Raw genomic sequence first — 15,651 nt, 5'->3', positions numbered from 1 at the left:
AATTAGCAGTGGCTTATCTCGGCTACGCCAGGATATACGTAGCGTGAGCTAAGGTTCAGCTGGTTATTCTTAGGTTTCCTGGTTGTCTAGGATTAGCTGATTATGATGATTACTGCTGCTAAAACGATTTTCAATTCAATACAGTCCAATGCGATCCAATCCAATCCAATCCAATCCAATCCAATCCAATCCAATCCAATCCAATTCAATCCAGTCGTGGTGGCGGCGGCTCCGGCGCGCCAGCTGTGCGCCGTGAGATCTCCTCGCGCATGTGCACCACGGCTCTCCAGGAGCCACGCGAAACTGCTCGACCTCAGCCAGTGTAGCTCACGCTACAAAAAAAAAGATGCGTGCACATTCATCATTCGCCGGGTGAGAGGCCAGAAGTGGGTGAGGAGGCACGTGGGGACGGATTAGAGGGAGGTCCGTGGTAGGGCAACGTAGTGTCCTTTGGACGGCATTGGCAGCCGAGCCAGCTGACAATTGTGAAGTCGCTACTCACTCCTGGGCTACCTAAGCGCGCAAGTTTCTCTGTCTGTCTCACTTGATTCAGCTGCCCTGCCACCAAAAATTAAAGTACGTTCGGTGAACAAAAAACATATATAGACAAGGGTATTCCAAACTACAACAGCTGACACGAGTCATACATGTCCACATTGGGCTCTGTAAAAACAAAACGTCATGTTTCAGGCAAAATATCTGTACATAGAAGTGAGAAGCACTGTTCATTTCATGAAGAATACCGGTTGAATTGTTTTTAGAATAGCAAAGTAAAGAAGCTTTTAAGAGCGTCGAAAAGACAAAAATCACGCTTTGTCTAACAGATTGCTGGGAGCAGTGCGTGTGTGGGAAACTGGAATTGAACAAAGAAAATATGCATCGCATTATTTCTTGGAAGGGCGAGAAGAGAATTCAGAAGTCTCAGGGGTCAGAAAGAGAGGGTGAGATAGAAAAAAGAGAGAGAGCGGAGATGGTGCTATGAAGGCGTGGTGGTGGAAAACTGTCATCCTCGACTAGTGCGGCGTGCCTTGAGCACAAGGAATTGCTTCGGCACGTGAAGTTGCAATGTGAATACCGAATAATTCGAACCACGTACTTTTCATTATACGGATCATCCTGACAGCCAAATCGTAGCTCTATTTGAAACAGTTGGGCTTTGATAACTCAACCCGCTGAACTTGCATCCGATCCAGAAAGATCTTTTTTACAAAAGGTCACTAATGGTCACTAATATTTTGTCACGTAACGACAGGAGTGACGTCATTAGAGAGGTACAAATAAAGTGAGCAGTGTGTTGACTGCGTAGCAGCGCCCAAACATGAAAATCGTACAAAAACAGCGGAAAATTCATTTGCACAATCCTCAAAGAGGGTAGCATGTACAACCGAGTTTATTGGCAGTGTATCCTTTTACAACTGGTGCCAACTACACAAGCTGCTTACTGTAGCATCATACGGACAGTAAAAGAAAGTGGCTGATAAGCCGACAATGTCACGTTTTGCTTTGTTGCTTGGGCAATACAAGTGAAATTTTGGCAAAACTTTTCACCATCAACAAGGAAACAAGAGAGTGGCAGGAAAACAGAGGACGATACAGAGCGTGCGAATGGGGTGACGTCAACCACGCCGGTCGCAGAATAGGCAAGAGTGGCGCTGCGTTCATGACGCTGTCTCCTTATTTGATAAAGAGATGTCAAATCGAACTACGCTCACCCCCGTCCGTCCTCCCGACAGGCCCTTCACGTGGCGTCTCGACGCCTCTCGTCATAGTTTGTGCGGGTTGTAAGATGGTGTGCACAGCGGGTGCAACGCCCAGCAGGCAGCAAGACAGTATGGAATTGGAATGACGGCAACAAGATGCCGATACTGGGGAGCTACAAAATGAGCGACAGGAAGACCATGCCACTGTTAAAGCGTGGAAACGTGGCTACGTCTGAGACGCTTGGATCGCAAAGCATGGTTTGCGGGGTGTGCGTGGAGCGTGCGAGGAACGCAGTGTTAGGTGTTTCTAGAACCACCGAGCCAAAGAAGGATGAGATGCTTACGCATCCCTAAAGATACACGGATGATTCATTCAGTATTTTGTCTTTACCTCTTGCTGTTAAATAAAGTTTATCCACTCCCCTTCAGCTTGCTTGCTTGATGTTTGCTGGGAAAATGGTATAAATATAATCTTACGAGACATTGTTTGGAATGAGTCCAACTTGATTTTTTTTTGTCTGCAAGTACCCTTTAAAATGTATGTGTCCAGTTTGATTGGACACCGCGTGTATACATTATATGTCGCCGCTCTTCCAAGTGGTGTTAACGGTGAGTCTCCGACCTCTTCGTCAACGTCCAGGCGATGCACTGCGCCGCCGTGTGCGTGAAAGAGAAAGGCCAGAAGCTGCTGACCCCGGAAAAGAGCGGAGAGCAGGAGAACGCCGTGTTCGCCGTCGACCGGCCGTTCATGTTCGTCATGGTCCGCAGGGATCCCCAAGGCGTGCTCCTCCTCGGCTCCGTGCGGGATATACGCCTGCCCTACATTTGACAGAGACAACCAAGTGGAGACACTTCGTAGCGCTGCATCTTCGAAACGGCAGATACAACGGCGGAGAGAGAAGGATGAATGAGCAACTATCTTATAGGAAACAAAGCACGCATTCATCAAAATCGGTCCCGGGGCGAAAATTAGGTTTTCAAATTTACGTTTTTTTATTTCTTCTCCTGCTATAAACAATTAAAATGACGGATTTATTACAACAAAAAGCAAGTCAGTGTAGGGAAAGAGATAAAGCTTTGAAATTTATACTCGGGTATGCGGCATATACAGGCCAAACAACACAACGCAATTACCTAGCCACGTTTTACTTCCGGATACGCTGTGTGATTTATTTATTTATTTATTTATTTATTTATTTATTTACTTATTTATTTATTTATTTATTTATTTATTTATTTATTTATTGGGGTACTGCTAGCCTTGGGGCAAGGCGTTAAGCAGGAGTGGGCGGTACAACGAAAGGAAATAGCACAACAAAGAAAGAAAAAAATAGCACATCATTCAAGCACAAATCAACATTTCGGTGGGTTTGGGAGCTCACGCATAAATGATAAAACATTCGGGCATTGTACAACATGTGCAGGCAACAGGTTCCATTCACGTGCTGTTCGGGGAAAAAATGAATTTTGGTAATATTTAGTTTTGCATGCGTAATCGCTGACTTTTTTCGGGGGGTGCGAGCGTGCCTGCCGACGAATAAACGGGGTGATGTATGCGCAGGTGTCGATTCGAAATTTGGGGTGATAAAGCAAATAAAATGTTTTTAATCTTTCACGGTAGCGTCTAACTGCGAGACTTTCTAAATTCGCGGTATGCAAAAACGCTGCAGGGGACGCGAGTCTACTGTAGGAATTAAAAATAAATCTTGCAGCCTTTCTTTGAACTTTCTCCAGTTTCGAAATGTTGGTTACACTGTGCGGGTCCCATATGACTGAGGTGCACTCAAGTGGAGGCCTGATGTAAGTTTTAAAAGCTAGAAATTTTATATCATAAGTGGATTTTCCTTTAGTTCTTCTTAAATATCCTAGCTTCTGCATTGCCTTTTTCTGAATGTAAGTAATGTGTTGATTCCATTTGAGATCCGACGTTATCATGATACCCAAGTATTTATAACTTGTAACTGCCGAGGCCAGATGGTTGTTTATGCTATATGTGAATGACAGCGGCGTTTTCTTGCGCGTGATTGTCAAGGCTCTCGTTTTCTTTAGGTTAAGAATCATCTGCCAGGTGGTGCTCCAATTTTGTATTTTACCTGCCTGATCGCTGTGGCTACGGATTGCATGATAAATAATGCAGTCTTCTGCAAACAGTTTTATCTTAACAGGGATATCGCGAGCTATATCATTAATAAAGAGTAAAAAGAAAAGGGGCCCGAGAGCGGAACCTTGTGGAATGCCTGACTCTACTGTGGCAGTGCGTGACGCTACGCCAGCCACGGTTACAGTCTGATGCCGGAAGGAAAGATAAGATTTAATCCAGGCTAGCAAAGTTTCCTTTTTGAGTATTGCTCTGAGCTTGATAAGTAACTTTGGGTGTGACACGCAATCGAACGCCTTTTCGAAATCTAAAAAGATTACATCGACTTGACCTTGTTCATCTAGTATTGTACCGGAATCCTGAACCGTCTCTAATGACTGCGTAATAGTTGACAGCCCCTGACGAAACCCGTGTTGCCGATTGTCTATAATATTGTTCTGGTCGACGAATTGGGAAATATGTTTGAATATCACGTGCTCAAGTGCTTTTACGCATGCGCTGAGTAAAGAAATGGGTCGGTATGACGTTATCATTGAGCGATTTTCAGTTCTTTTTGGTATGGGCGTTATTTTAGCGCACTTCCAGTCCTCAGGAAGTTCACCGGAAACAAGTGATTTATTAAATATAAGGCTTAAATATTTAGCAGACCATTCTGCGTAGCGGACAAGAAATGCGTTAGGAATTTCATCCACGCCCGATGATTTTTTAACATCCAGCTTGAGTAAAAGTGAAAACAGACCATCCTCAGTTACCCACACGTTACCTCTGGGTGATAAATTCTCATAAAACGTGGCGTGGTACCATCGTTTTTTGTAAACACACAACAGAAGTATTGGTTTAAAGCTTCTGCGATGTCAGGTTTGTCACGAATACTAGCATTGTTAACGTGAAGCTTTGAAACGAACTCTTTTTTTGGGAGAGAAATGGCGCCAAAACTTGTTTGGTGAAGAAAGCATAAAGTTTTGTAATGTCACTGTCTGATAAAAATCCTTGGCTTTCTTTATTTTATCGCTTAGGAGGATACGTAGTTCACAAATTTTTGCTTGGTTAGGCGATATGGAGGACTTTTTATGTTGCTTTCTTGCCTTTTTTAGTTTTCGTTCGAGGTGCACAATTTCTTTATTCTTCCAAGGGTTAGCCTTCCGCAATGTTTTATTCCTGGTGGGAACGAAGTTACGTATGCACTCATGAACCAGATTTCTAAATGAGCACCACACGTGTTCAACAGAATACCTATCCGATTGTCATTAAGCCGCAAAAGACGGAAACAAACTATCAAATGCGTCCAGTAGATCTACATCACTGGCACGGGAGAAGACTGGGAAAGTGCGTTTGACTGGCTCGACTTTAAGACCGCAGTTCAATTTCATGATCGAATTTACCATCTTATGGTCTGATATACCTTCAAGGACTTCGACATTCAATTTTCGCTGTTGAAGTCTATTGCTGACGAGAAAAAGATCTAGAATTGACTCTACTCCATTTTGAATGCGTGTTGGCAGTTTTACTAATTGCTTTAGGTCATGTAGTAGAATTAGATCAACAAATGGCTCAGCAGCAGTAGTCAGAGCTTCAGGAAAATCACTCTCCCAGTTTACAGAGGGTACATTGAAATCCCCAGTGAGTAGAAGTTTACATGAACGATAACACAAAAATTCCTTACATTTGTCTACAAACATGTCGTCACTGCTTGGGGGGCGGTAAAAAGCTGCAACAATGAAACTTTGTTCTTTTAGCGTTACTTTTGCAATCAGGCATTAAATGCCTTCGATATTTGGTAATCTAGATAGCTGCAGTGAATCTTTGAATAATATAGCAACACCCCCTCCGCGGGTGTTTCTGTCGCTTCGAAAAATATTGTAGCCTGGGGGTGTTACTTCCGCATCACTGATGTCGTGGTGAAGCCAAGTTTCGGATAAAATAATGATAAGCGGTTTGTAAGCGACTGCAACGCTTTCTAATTCCGCTGATTTATTCACAATACTGCGCGCATTTATATTCAGGCAGCGGAAGGATTTTTCTTTGGTTTGGATACTAGTTCATTGGGATCCATTACTGCTGCCTCTGCGCTGCGCACTCGGTGTACCGTTGGTGCTGCTTCTGCGCTGAGCACACGGAATCATTTGCATGGTTTCAGCGTCCCATTTAAACATGTCGTTATCAATTTTGACTTTGTCGCAAAAAAGCTTAACTTTACTGCCCACTCTCTTGGCGTCTGCTGTGCTTTCCAAAAGGTGTTTGCGTATTTGCCTTGTGGCGAGCGAGAAGTCCTCGGTCACTGATATTTCTTTCCCATTCAACGTCAAGCAGTTTTTCAGCACATTTGTCCTCTCGTGGCAGTCGATAAATTTAATTATAACTGGTCGAGGTTTATCTTGATGCTTGCGCCCTATTCTGTGTATCCTTTCAATTGAACGCACTTTCACGCCTAGCTTATTCTGAAACAGGTCTTCTGTCACATGTTTTAAGAGCGATTCCGGTGTTTCATCGGCGTTTTCAGCAAGCCCAAATACTAAAAGGTTGTTGCGCCTGCTCCTGTCTTCAAAATTTGTTACTTTTCTTTCCAGATTTAAGATCGTTTTCTCCAGATCTGTTATCCTTGAGTTGAATTATTTCACTGTCGGGACATATGATTTGATTTCGTTAAGTTTTGTGTCAATGGAGCCAAGTCGTTGTTGCATGGCCTTCTGCCCAACGAGTTCTTCTACCATTTGTTCGATAGTGGGTCCAGGATTGCTCTCAACTTCCCCACAAAAGATTAACATCGAAAACACAAAATCTTAGATGCATGAACAAAATACAATCACACTGTTTGGGCACGTCAGCTGAGTAAAACAGCGGTCACTTGTCTTAACAGATGATTGTTTGTCACTAACCTGCAGTATGAACAGGAATGGGTTCACTGCTGTTGCTTGCGGCCAGCTGACGTGCCCACTGAAGGCGTCTCGGATCGGTGTACTTCTTATATCGGTGGTGGTCGTAGTGCTTGATTGAGGGAGCGTCCAATCGTAATCCGGGAGACAGGATGGTTGCTGTGCGCATGCTTCGAAAGTCGCTGGTTCATTGAGGACGACGAAAGTTGAATCCGGAAAAGGGTCGGCCGTCCGCGCTGCGTAGAGCAGGAGTACCTGCAGTATGAACAGGAATGGGTTCATTGCTGTTGCTTGCGGCCAGCTGACGTGCCCACATAGCCTTGCGGCAGAATAATCTTTTTGGCTAGTTCGAGCAAGCGTCAATTAAGCCAATGCGTACATTTTAATGCGCTATTCCTGTAAACGCTCATTGGAGTAAAACATGAACACGTCCAATATGTAAACTATGCAATGTATGTCAGTGGTAGGTGGGCTTCATTGTGAAATATCTAAGATGACGCGTCTTGATTTTCTTTTAAATGGGAAGTTAGGCCTATAGGATTTGCTTTCTAGAACGTTTACTCTCGAAGTACTTGAGTAAATCACATTGCCCACTCACATGTCTATATTTCCACTGCTGGAAGGTTAGCGAGCTTTAGGCGTAATTAAAAGCCAGCTTTCGTTTGGTTAAAACTCTTTTATGTGCCTATGTCATTGTCTTTCGTTATTATGCCGTGTCACCTGGAAAATGTATCCTTCAGTCTAATAAACTTATAATTTGCAAAAAATCACCATATTGCATCAGCAACCAGGCGTGTTGAACTCGTGCCATATTTGACACCGGTGTTAAAAATATATTGGCCTCTACGGTACTTTCAATTGCGCCGTTCTTGAGTCCAGGTCGCTATATTTCCAGAACTAGGAAAGTAACATGATTGTGTGTGAGTTTTTTCCAGCGGTAGGGTCTTTTTCTAGCGGTAGTATCAAATAAACGACAAAAATCCGGTATTTGCTAAGAACATCAGGAATTAGTCGAAGGCACCAGTGTTGCACTGTCAGCCAAGAAATGTGTGGCAATATGGTATAGCAACAGAGGGTAGCCTCTGAGTATAAAATTTGGCGCAGTGGCTGCATATAAATGAGTTTTACAAAACCCCACGTTTAACGTCAACCACGGCAGTTATGGTAATGACGCAGGTAGGAAAAGCAGGCTCATCTAACGCTTCTGGAGCAATCATAAGAAGAAATACTCATGCAAAAGTTTGCTGGTATTTAGGGCAATCTGGACTGGGTTATACGGTGGATGTGACCAACCTTTATCGAACAATTGCCTCACGTGAGATTTCTACGTCAGTTTTTTGCATGATTAGAAGCATTATGTACTTTATAGTTGATTGATTGATTGATTGTGGGGTTTAACGCGCCGACGCAACGCAGGCGATGAGGCGCGCCGTAGTGGAGGGCTCCGGATTAATTTTGACCACCTGGGGACCTTTAACGTGCGCCGAAATCTCGTACACACGGGCGTTTTTGCTTTTCGCCTCCATCAAAAAAGCGGCCGCCGCCGCCGGGAATCGAACCCGCGACCTCGTGCTCAGCAGCGCAACGCCTTAGCCACTGAGCCACTACTTTATAGTTGAACGACTCTAAATACAACAAGGTTTGTTATTATAAAGTTTGTGTTTGGCGCGCCGAAGATGCACCGAGACCGATCGAGAGACAGACCCGTGGAGGGACCCATCGGGGTTGCTGTATAGGGTAAAATCTCGTGCTGATGCGTGGTCCTTCATCATCATCAGCCGGTTTATGTCCACTGCAGGACAAAGGCTTCTTCCAGTTACCTCGAGCCGCTCCTGTCCTGCGCTGCTCGAGTCCGTTCAGTGCCTCCAAATTTACTCATTTCGTCTGTCCATCGAAACAGTGAACTTTCTTCTAGTCTGGTCTCTCCATATCCACTCTTAGCCTGGTGATCCACCACTTGTCGTTTCGTCTCACTACGTGGCCAGCACAAACCATTTTTTTCTGTATTTGAACTATGATTTCTTTTTCTCGAATTTCTTCCCTGATACCAGAATCTCATTTTGTGTCCCTATGTGTTACTCCTACCATTCTTCGTTCAATGGCCCGTTGACCCGACCTAACGTTGTTTTGTAGTTGTTTAGTAATGCGACAAGTTGCCGTTTCATATGTCATCACCGGCAGGATACATGGGTTCATATTCTTTCAAAGGATTGAAGTAGCTTGCTTTTTATTATTTGGGTGTGCTTGTCCAATGCGGTAATCGTGCTTTGCCATTCGTCCCACGAGTAACCCAGCAAGGCAACGTCATCAGCATATCTAAGGTCACTGAGGCATTCTGCACTAACCGTTACGGCCGCCTGTTCCCAATCCAATGTTCTGAACACCTAATGTAAACATGCTGTGAATAATATTAGAGAGATTGTGTCTACTTATCTGACGCTCTTTTTTATAGGTATTTACTGCTCCCCTTATGGAGGATGATGGTAGCTGTGGATCCATTGTAGATATCCTCTAGTATTCTTACTCGTTCTACACCCTCGTCTACACCCTGATTCGCAATGACTGAATGATTGCTGAGGTTTTGACCGAGACAAATGCTTTCTCATAATCTATGAAGGCTTTGTATAGGGGTTCAGTACACTCCGCGAACTCCTCTATCTCCTGATTGATCGTGCTACTATGGTCTATTGTTGAATAACCGACAACATTACCTTCACCAAAAAAGCGAAAGTTAAGTATGAAAGTGCGATCGATGGCATTTATGACCTAAGCAGTTCAGCGAAATTAGTATGCTCAAGGATGAATTCTGTCACCTATTCATGTAAAGCGTTTTACAACAGCTGTAGTGGAAAAAATGCGCGCCAATCCTCCCTGTGAGGGTGGTTGAAAAGCGAAGCTACAACGACACCCATAACGTTTACCCACGCGACGTCACTGGAACTCGTAGCTTTACAAAGAGTGAAACCAGAGGCAATTAAAAGCACTTAACCACACCCTTTATTACTTTAAAGAGATATCATTTGCAAAGGTTAAATCAAACCATGATTCATGAACGGTGGTTGGTTAAGTTGTATTGTTGAAGCACATGAGTGGAAACATTTTTTATAAAAGAAAGCTCAAACCCGGTGTTGGACGATCTCACTTATATCCTCCGTCTCTGCCAACGCCGATGGAGGCCACGAGATCGGCGGCAGAGGCGGAGGAGAAGTGTGATGCCATGCGTTGGTGTGAGCTTTCTTTAATCTTTATAACTCGTAGCACATGCGCAAGGTGCGCACACGGCCGCTAAACGTGCCGTGGGCGGATCGCACGGCGGAGCCAGAGGTCGCGACGCTATCACAACGCATGGGGTAAACACGCAGATGTGCTCGGTAAAAGCACCGTCTGTCTCCTCCGTCTCCGCGTGAGCTCGTAGCTCAATCGGTAAAACAACCGGCTCTTGCTCCGTTTCTCTATTCGTTCCGCGTTTGATTCCTGGCGGTGCCAGTAACTTCTTTTATTTGTTTGCGGCAGTATTCTGTTGACACCAACGGTCGCGGCAGAACCATTGGTGGGTAGAGGTAAAAAGCTTCATTTTAAAAGAGTACCAGAAATTTTGGGGAGTGATGCGTGTCAGAAGTATGCACCATGTTTGCCATTTCAAGAAAGCGATGGTTGCCGCAAAAGCCTCCTAGATGCTACAGCCAAAGATGGTATTGGAGCCGGCTTCAAAGTGGACCTAGCGTATTCAAACCATTGCGTGCTTTGTTGTTTGTCTGTGGACCAAGGCCAGCGGGGACTTTTTTGTTTAAGCCATCGTAACGTGCACTTCAAATTATTAGTTTTTTGCTGCACGAGTGTTTGCGTGAAACATTCCCGTTGTTTTTTTTTTTGCATAGACGATTAGGAAGGTTTGGAAGGCACGTGAATGCGGCGCAGCAGAAATGTTTGGTAGGCGCGAATATAAAATACTTCTAAACGCACGTAAACTGGTGCAGCAGACGTGGGCTCGGGCAGGGGTTATTATGTTTAAAAAAAAAATTCGGGAACCCTCGCAATTGAGATGCGAAGACTGAGGAAACAGTCAAGCTGGCGGTCTTCACTGACTTTTACTTGGCTTTTTTGATGTCTTCCCATCTTATGAGTAGACCGGAAATTAATGCCGCCGAGCGCACGCCGTCTCTTTCAACCAGGAGGACACCGGTACGTTAGTTTAGGTCATCACAGGGCGCAGCCAATTCTTCGACACGTGCCTCCCCACCCGAACATCTGCGCCGAGACGCGCACTCCCCACGCCTGCTGGTCGGGTCGTTGCCTCCTCAGCACTCGCACTCCCCACGCCTGCTGGTCGGGTCGTTGCCTCCTCAGCACTTTCTCTCACGCTCCTTGTCCTGGAATTTTCTTCCCCTCACTTTGCTGCGCCGAGTTTTGAGCTACGCCAGGCACGGATACAACTGAACCTAAAACAGCTCCGCTGTTAAAAACGTCCTGGAGGAACTAAGTTGAAAAAAGTGAGGCCAAAAAAGCCTCGCCAAAGGGTGACGCCAGAACATCCTCCAGGGTTCAAAACTGTTCAAAATTAATGTGTGAACAAGGCTTGTCCTTTGAAGAGAAAGAAAAACACTCTAAATCAAACCACCACTGCGGTTGTACACATTTTCGTCCCACAGTGACTGGAAGTTGGGGTGCTGTTTTCTGGGGACCGGTATGGTTGTGGGTTGGGGATGAATTGGATATAAAATGCGGGTTTGTGTTACTGTATTCTCTGATTTCCCCTTCCGTCCACTGCGGTTCTGTCAAACCATCTACAGCCGCAAGAGGTAAATCTAACGACATAACGGCTGTAGAAAGTTTCGCAGGTTGTAGAAATCCTACGCCAGAAAACGCACCTGAGCTCACAGCGATCGCGAACGTCTACGAAGCTGTGTACAATTGCAGTGTTGGTCTGATTTAGATTTTTCGTTTTATTCTTCGATCATCACAATTTCTAGGGATATTTAATGGGAAGTGTTTCGACCACTTCAGGTTTTTCTGGCGTCAGTTCTATGCCATGCTCTATAGGCTTCACTGACACCTCATTAGTTCCTTAAAGTTGTTTTTGGGGTTAGAGTACACGTGGACGTTTTTTAAAGCACGATAACCCCTTCTCGAGCAGAGAGTTGCAAAAATACGTCTGCAGCATCAGTACACGTGCCTTCAGAAAAGTTTTATATATCTGACCTCTTAGAAGTATTACTATACTGCACCGCAGATGATGCTCCCCTACGTTCGACGGGGTGGGGATGGGTTTTGTTTTGGTGGTTCGAATAGGGCTGTATGTCGTGTTGTTTTTTCAGGTATCGCTGCTTTTCACGACTTTCGTTATACGAAACGCTCTACTACTGGAAGATCGTTACATTAAACCTTCACTTTCTAGGTGTCAATTGCTTGTTCTCCCCAAAGAAATCCCATTCGAACTATGTCCCTCCCAATCTTAATTTTCAATTTCCTCCGTGCAGCAAGCTTGCTTCCCTTCATGACTCAGCTCAATAGCCACGTGGTGATTTCTACGTCTGGGTTCATCGAAACTAAATGTCTTTCTTACGGTCTTCTTTCGTCGCTTTCACGCGCGCTTCTCGTTAGACTTCAATTACGGTGAGCGAAACACATATATTACATTGCATACTGAACTGATCGCTCTAATCAACCGGGTGGCGGTGTATTGGTCGCTGTAGCCGACTGTCTCACTTCCAGTTTGGTGATAAATTCAGTCTTAATAATTATCTGTGTTTCTATACACTTGCAAAATCAAAACGCCCTGTTTTGTGCCTGTTATCGTCCGCCGAATACTACATCTGACTTTTGTGACGAAACACGTGATGTTCTTAACAACCTGGTCTTAAAATTTCCGCATGCGCCTTTGTTCTTGCTGGGGGACTTTAACCTCCCCAAAATAAACTGGTCGGTGCCCTGCTCTGCTTCCAGTAATCTATCAGGAGATAGCACTACATTTTTTAACATGTGTGTCGACTTAATTTGACTCAGCTAGTTGACAAACCAACCAGAGTGGGTCCGACGTCCACTAACATACTATATCTGGTCCCAACAAACGTTCCTGATCTTGTGCGAAACCTAATTTTCCTTCCTGGTTTAAGCGATCATTGTTTCCTTCACTTTATCTTAGAAGCTCAGGTTTTGCTCCGGCTCACACACCACAAAACAATCAGAAATACCGCCAAAGGAGTCTACGCTGCAATTAACACAGAACTTGAATCTTTTATCGATACTTACATGATAGGCTTTTTTGATCGCACTGTTGAACACAATTGGCACTTGTATAAAAAAAATACGTTTTTGATTAACAAGTATATTCCTTTAATTGCTATCTCTGGCAGCCAACGCTCACCGTGTTTACATCTGATCTAAAACGACTGCAAAATCGAAAGAAACGCTTACTTTGTGTAGCCAAGCGCAAAAATTAGCCATCCTGCTGGTTCGCTTACAAGAATAGTTCAGTCACTTATCGTGCAGGCATAAAAAAGCAAAGAATGTCTTTTTTTACAAACACTCTCACCTCGCTTCTCCAAAGTAGCCCAAAAAAAGTTTTGGAAGACAATTAGACCTAATAAAAAACTTGTATCTCTTAGATATGCTGCCAACCAGGTCATGCGCAGTGACGAATGTTGTTGGAATTATGAAGCTGATTCGTAACCTGAAACCTTCCAGTTTGGCGTAGATGAAATTAATGCCACGTTCTTCAAAAACACCGAAATTTATTCGTCAATAATCATGTCACGCATTTTTTTTCAACCCCTTCAGTGCTGTGCTGTGTCAATTAATTGGAAGGTGGGGAAGGTTGTCTCTGTGTTCAAATCCGGTAACCAGAGCTCTCCCTTAAATTACCGGCCTATATCGTTAACTTTTATTTACTGTAAACTTTTAGAGCACGTCATTTATTCTAACCTGGTATCATTCCTCGAATCCAACTCATTTTTCAGCCCATTTCAACATGGCTTTCGGAAAAATTACGCATGCGAGACGCAACTTCTAACATTCACACAACGGCGTTGCATCAGCTCTGGATCGCGGTTCATGTGTAGATTGCATCTTTGTAGATTTTCAAACAGCGTTTGACAAAGTGTCAGATCAATTACTACTTTTTAAGCTCAGTACCCTAAACATTGACACTAATGTATTTAAGTGGATCGAATTCTTTTTGACCAATCGCACCCATTTTGTGACTGCTAAAGAATGCGATTCTCTCGTAACTGATGTTAAATCTGGTGTACCTCATGGTTCAGTATTAAGTCCTCAGCTATTTTTAGAATATTATTAACGACCTTCCTAATGGTATAAACTCCTCCATAAAACGTTTTGCTGATTTATCGCGAAACTCATGACCAAACGGACAACATTAATTTACAAGCAGACTTCGACACTGCCTCACAATAGTGCAATGACACGTGGCACTTAACACAAACAAATGCAAAAGCGTGACCATTACGCGCAAACGTTATTCGCAGCAGCCCTTAAACTACAGCATTACCGGAGCTATTCTCGAATACGTTACATAACAAGTATCTTGGTGTTCCAAATTCCAGAACCCCCCACCCTCCCGAAAAAATTTCTGGCTACGGCCAATGAGAGCACTTGCACTTTGCTAGCGTTGTTACGACGGTATCACTGTGGAGGATTTGAAAATATCCTTTTTCTGAAAAATATCGGCTTTAGATGGACAACGCTGGCTATGCTTGCGAGGGCGAGCAGCTCTGCGCCTCTCACTGCCGCTCACTACCTCCTCCCCTGTGCCCGGTACCTGCGGCGAGAGTTGAGCGGCGCACCCCTCCTTCACGTTTTGTCTGCCCTCGCTGCGTTTCTTTTGCCTGTCTTGTGGTGTTACAAATTTGTGGACTCATCAACGCGCGGCCGTCGTGCGGACTCAGTCTCTGCTTGCACCGCGCGTTGCAGCGGCGTTTGTATCAGGATTGCCGTCTAGCCAAGGTAAGCACGATTTACCGGCTATTTGCGCGTACGGTGTCGCACAATTACTCGACGTATGTTTGCCTTGCAATCGAAGAATGTTAACACCCTTTATGAAATTATGAAATGCACACGTGGTTGTTAAGCTTACCTCCACCTGCGAGCCAGATTTCCTTCCGTAACTACCCCGTGCAAGGGAATGTACTCACGAATCAACGACAGCAAGAAGACGTAAAAAAAAAAACAGATTTTAGTGCTTTCCTTTTTGCGCCTAATTTTTAGCTCGGGTCCTGCTGAGTGGCCGGGGGACTGTTGCTACGAGTTTTCTTATAGATCGAGTTATTCTGTTCTGAGCTTAATTGTGGAGTAACACTTGCAGTAAACACATAACAGCCAGGAGCGTTTTTAGCACAGCCTGTACACAGAAAGTCCGCCGTCCATGTTTACGCACTTGAGAAATTGGCGAAGTGTATCCAGGGACGCAGCTTTCTTTTTTTTTCTGTTCGCAGCAACCGCTCACAGCTGCGCATGTTCACAGCAGCCGCAGTACGGGGAAGGAACCCAGTTTGTGGCACACATGCATCCGACTAATGCGCATGGCCGGGCCATACGACGAGAAGCCGTATGGCCCGGTCAAGTTTCTGTCGTTCGCATGTCGCCATTCTGTGAACTAAAGCCATCAAAGAGTTTATGCCATCTGTTTGGAAGTGACCAAAATTGTTAAAAGCAACCCGCGTAATCTTCGGTGCAAGTGGCTTTAGCGACACTAAGTGCTTCATGCCCACGGACTTAAAATGATTTGTCCATCTAAGAAAAACTGTATGAGAGTCGCCGCTAAGTTAGAATCAGTTTCCGTTCCTACCGCCAACCAGAGCCAAGAACCAGCAAAGGAAGGACGGAGAAGGAAGGGGGGCGGAGCATGCAACCAGTGCGAGGGAGGCAACCAGTTCCCCGCACGAGACCCCTAGGTTCCCGGAACGGGTCCCCCGGCCGGGTTCGTCTCTCTTGGTTCCTTGGATCGCTCCTCCGAAACTTCGTGAAG

The 15,651-nt window shown here is 44.7% G+C and overlaps 1 protein-coding gene across 1 annotated transcript in view; it reads left to right on the top strand.

Moving 5' to 3' along the window:
• The window catches only part of LOC144148283 (ipis-1-like), a 31,686-nt gene extending 29,157 nt beyond the window's left edge, over positions 1 to 2,529 (top strand). Inside the window, exon 8 of the mRNA XM_077679840.1 lies at positions 2,341 to 2,529. Within this exon, the coding sequence (XP_077535966.1) occupies positions 2,341 to 2,529 (189 nt within the window). The remainder of the gene's footprint in view (positions 1 to 2,340) is intronic.
• The last annotated feature ends 13,122 nt before the right edge of the window (positions 2,530 to 15,651 follow it).

This window comes from Haemaphysalis longicornis, unplaced genomic scaffold (assembly GCF_048455015.1).
Source record: "Haemaphysalis longicornis isolate Haplotype H1 unplaced genomic scaffold, Haemaphysalis longicornis Haplotype H1 scaffold_8, whole genome shotgun sequence".
In the NCBI taxonomy this organism is placed as follows: Eukaryota; Metazoa; Arthropoda; class Arachnida; order Ixodida; family Ixodidae; genus Haemaphysalis; species Haemaphysalis longicornis.
Note: the sequence above shows the minus strand (reverse complement) of the source record. Positions and strands in the feature narration are given on the sequence as shown.